At 41.7% G+C, this 4,078-nt stretch overlaps 1 protein-coding gene and 1 long non-coding RNA gene across 2 annotated transcripts in view; one reads left to right on the top strand and one right to left on the bottom strand.

Moving 5' to 3' along the window:
- LOC106959845 (uncharacterized) overlaps positions 1–4,078 on the top strand; it is a 30,203-nt gene that overhangs the window by 6,238 nt on the left and 19,887 nt on the right. The gene's annotated exons all lie outside the window — the stretch shown is intronic.
- Positions 7–1,590, bottom strand: LOC106959844 (homeobox protein Dlx6a-like). Its single transcript, XM_015052665.1, has one exon. It carries the CDS (start codon positions 800–802, stop codon positions 419–421), a length of 384 nt encoding a protein of 127 aa, XP_014908151.1. The 5' UTR covers positions 803–1,590; the 3' UTR covers positions 7–418.

Below are 4,078 nucleotides of genomic sequence, written 5' to 3'. Positions count from 1 at the left end.
CTCTCTCTTTCTCTCTCTCTCTTTCTCTGGCTTTCCGCTGCAGCCAACAATCCTCATGTGCTGTCATATTTAGGATATTGCTGGTAATGACATGTCAATTAAATGCTAATTACAACATTCGAGGCGTGCAGGCTGCCTAATTTTCACGAGTAGTTGGTGAGGATTGCGTGGTCGAGATGATCACACCCAGGGCATTAAATCAGAGGTTTTGTGGAGGGGAGTGCTGAAAAAAAAACACAAATAAGCAACAAAGAAGCGGGCGAACAAGGCTGCTCCTTTGGATTTATCCGGTGCGTTTTTACGCACGGCTTAGGGAAAGAAGAAGAAGAAGAATGAAAAAAAGATAGCTCCAGGAGTTGGATCGTCGGAGGTAAAACAAAACAAAACAAAAAAAAGGTTCGATCCGGGTTGCTAAAGCTTAAACAGGTACGCCGCTAATTGCAATTAGATGGACAAGGCTGGAGGGGGGAAGGAGGAGGGGGGGGGGTCTCTTACCTGCGCCGTCTAACCGCGTCTGTCCTCCCGCGTTGTTGTGATAGGACGGCAGGTACGGGCTGTGGTGCGGATGGCTCACGTATGGGTAAGGTAGCGACCGGTTGTAGGTGTTGGTCCCGGGGTACGCGGTGCTGTCGTGCTGGTGGTGAGAGTGCGATCCGGAGTGGAGGCAGTGCAGCGGGTAGTGGCCGCCGGCCATCGACGGGGAGCTCTGCTGCGAGTGCGACTGCTGCCCAAACTCCATGAACGCGGACTTGGACGAGTCCTGAGCCTCCAGACCGTCAGCCATCGTTGTCATGGTCATCATCGAATTTTCTGCCTTGAGAGCACTCACCCCCCACCCCCACCCCCTCCTCTCTCAAGACCAAATCGCTTTTTCGCTCTCTCGCTGTGCTGTTGTCTCTTCCTCCCCCCTTTCTCCTATTAACACCCCAAATTTCCCGATGCCGTCTTTATCACCCCCCCCATCATCCGCCCTCCTCTCTTGTCCCGCGGTATTCTCACTCAAAGTGGCGGAAGGTAGACATAAGTTAAGGGAGAGATTTTAAGGTGGATTCTGTTAAAATTGAGCCCTCGCTTGCAGACTTGATGCAGACACTACAAGTAAAATGGTTTGTCTCCAAAGGGCAGCGCCTCCCGATTGGTCATCCAGCCCAACGTCATCAGTTCTCTGCGCTTTTACGGAGACTTGAGCTGGAGTTAACCCACGTTACCAGCTCCCACCACAAATGCGGGGGGAGAAAAACAATATGTGGTGGGGAAAGACGCCTAATTCCCATAGACAAGCGTAGAAAACAGCTCCGGTGGATGCGCAGAGGCGATTTCTCTTTCTTTCTTTCTTTCTTTCTTTCTTTCTTTCTTTCTTTCTTTCTTTCTTTCTTTCTTTCTTTCTTTCTTTCTCTTTGGCGTCGTAGCTGGAAATTACGCACGCCGCGTAACACTGAGCGTACTTTAATTAAGTCAGATGAGGTAGCAGAATGTATGTATCCATCTCAGTTAGGTCACCCCTAATCAAGGAACTAATTGGATACAAGAAAGTATCGCCTTATTTTAGGACTGCTGTAGGTGGAGAGAACCCCCCCCCCCCCCAAAAAAAAAAAAAAAAAAAAAAAAAAAAAAAAAAAAAAAACNCTGTGGGGGGAGAAACCCCCCCCCCCCAAAAAAAAAAACAAACAAACAAAAAAAAAAACTAATGGACACCTCAAGAGAATATTATAAATCAATGTCCTTTTATGGGAAACTGCATTTTCTAAATGCATTTATTTTCTAAAAGATTATATTTTAAAGAATTATTATTATTATTATCGTAATGGTATTATTATTATTATTATTATTATTATTATTATTATTATTATTATTATTATTATTATTATTATTATTATTATTATTATTATTATCAGTAGTGGTGGCAGTACTAATATTAATATTATAAAGCTAAAGCGTGTTACATTTTTCTCAAGCAGTCAATTAAAGACTAACAACTATATTATTATTATTATTATTATTATTATTATTATTATTATTATTATTATTATTATTATTATTATTGTTATTATTATTGCTTTTTGTTTCTTTTTTTGTACGCCAGTCAGTTTGCTTTGATGTTGTAAAATGAGCGGTCTCCTCTTCACACCCCTGCCTCCCCTGCGCTCCCCCCCCCCCCCAAAGACAAATATTTTTAATGAGGGGACCCGGCCCTNAAAGTTACATATATTATAGCAGGAGCTACTGACCATATGATTAAAGATCCCTCAAATGATTCAAAATGCAGCACGTGTGGCACATCAAAACAACAATATGCCCAAGGTACAATAGGTTATTTTTGCAAAAGGGAAGGCTGGATACCCAGATAAACTGACAGTGTCTTTTATCCCAGTTGGATCATGAGGCCCGATAGGGTCCTCAATATATGTAAATTATACACTTTGCGTCTCAGAGCTGTGGTGTTCGATTAAAAAAACAGACACACACACAAAAAATACTCATGAATACAGATGTTATTTCCCTCTCAAGTGCTGTAGTTTTCATTAAAAAAATCTTTTTTTTTTTACATTTACCACTTTCAGCCTTTTTTGCTGCGTTTATTATTTCCCCTCAAAGAAGAAGAAGAAGAAGAAGAAGAAGAAGAAGAAGAAGAAGAAGAAGAAGAAGAAGAAGAAGAAGAAGAAGGCGATGAAAAAATAATTACGCCAGCAATCAAGTTACAGCGAAAACCTATTTGATTAGCGGGCCACACTTTACTCAAATTGCAGCTATAAAATTAAGAACAATTCGCCTGTAATGATTATGGACTTGGATTTATTTTGGGGAGGGTGGAATAAAAGTGGATATAGCATAAATTATCCCCTAATTATACGCCAGTGTGGCCTCAATTATCCTCTTATCAAAAATGGTTGTCTAAATGCAGCGTTTAGTTTCAATTTTCTCCCTTTTTTTTCCTCCCTCCTCCTGAAACAAGAACTTGGTACCTTGCTATTATCGTCATTGTACGGATGTTATTTACTTTGTGGGATTTAAAAAGTGCGCAAGCCAGCCGGATAATCATTTTCGCCGAGCGCAGCTTACCCAGAAAGGAGCGAGCAGGCGACCAAGAGAGCAGAAGACACACAGACGGATTTGGTTTTTTGCTGTTTTTCTCTTCAAGCGTCTTTTACATTGATTTCCTTTTTTTTTAATCCAGCAACTCACTGGAGCTGCAGGTAAGACCTTCCTTTGGTTGCTTTACGCCCCTCCTTCTTAACCTATAACTACGCTGATAAATTATTTGATTGCGTTTGACAATTCGGGCTTTCACAGCCACACTGGCCTTGTAGAAGTCTGCACGCCTCGGTCACCCCTCAGTGATCTAACACAGTGGCCAATTCCCCCCCCACCCACCCAGTGCCCGTGTTCCACTTGGACACGCAGAGGAGAAACCAGATCCTCCAGCCTTTCTAATCGCCCATTGAGTGCTACTACAAAGACATACATGCTTTGCAGCGATGTTGCTCGCTTCCCTGTGGGTTTTTAAAAAACGAGGGGTTCGATGATTATACGGGACATCCTCGTCTTTTTTTCTTTCTTTTTTTCCTCTTTTCTTTTTCTTGCTTTCGTGCTCACCAGGCGGGATTATTACATTGCTGGGTAACTGTGCGAGATTTTAGTTTTTTTGTGCAACACCGACATTATGGTATAAGTGTAAGGACCATGATGTTTGCTTTAACATCAATGTCACATCCCAGCCGACCTGCTGCAGTCGGTGTGCAAGACGTTGCCTGTTGCACGACTGCTGTCAACCTCAAATCTTAATTTGCATGACGATCTATTAATAACAATAAATGGTCAACGTTTGTTTCTTAAAAATTATTATTATTATTATTATTATTATTATTATTATTATTATTATTATTATTATTATTATTGAAATCCTAATAAATGCACATAAAAGAAGAACATTTTAAAAATAAATACACAGTTGTTGCTTTTTAATTCAGAAAGTCAGGCTTTTATCCAGGTGCGGCTCCTGGATGTTTTCAAAGGGGCTGGTTGGGGGCAGGAGGTTGGGGGGGGGGGGGGCGGTTGTGTGTGTGAGAGGGGTTAACGA

This window comes from Poecilia latipinna, unplaced genomic scaffold (assembly GCF_001443285.1).
Source record: "Poecilia latipinna isolate Pla-1442-1.1 unplaced genomic scaffold, P_latipinna-1.0 Scaffold1125, whole genome shotgun sequence".
Classification (NCBI taxonomy): domain Eukaryota; kingdom Metazoa; phylum Chordata; class Actinopteri; order Cyprinodontiformes; family Poeciliidae; genus Poecilia; species Poecilia latipinna.
Note: the sequence above shows the minus strand (reverse complement) of the source record. Positions and strands in the feature narration are given on the sequence as shown.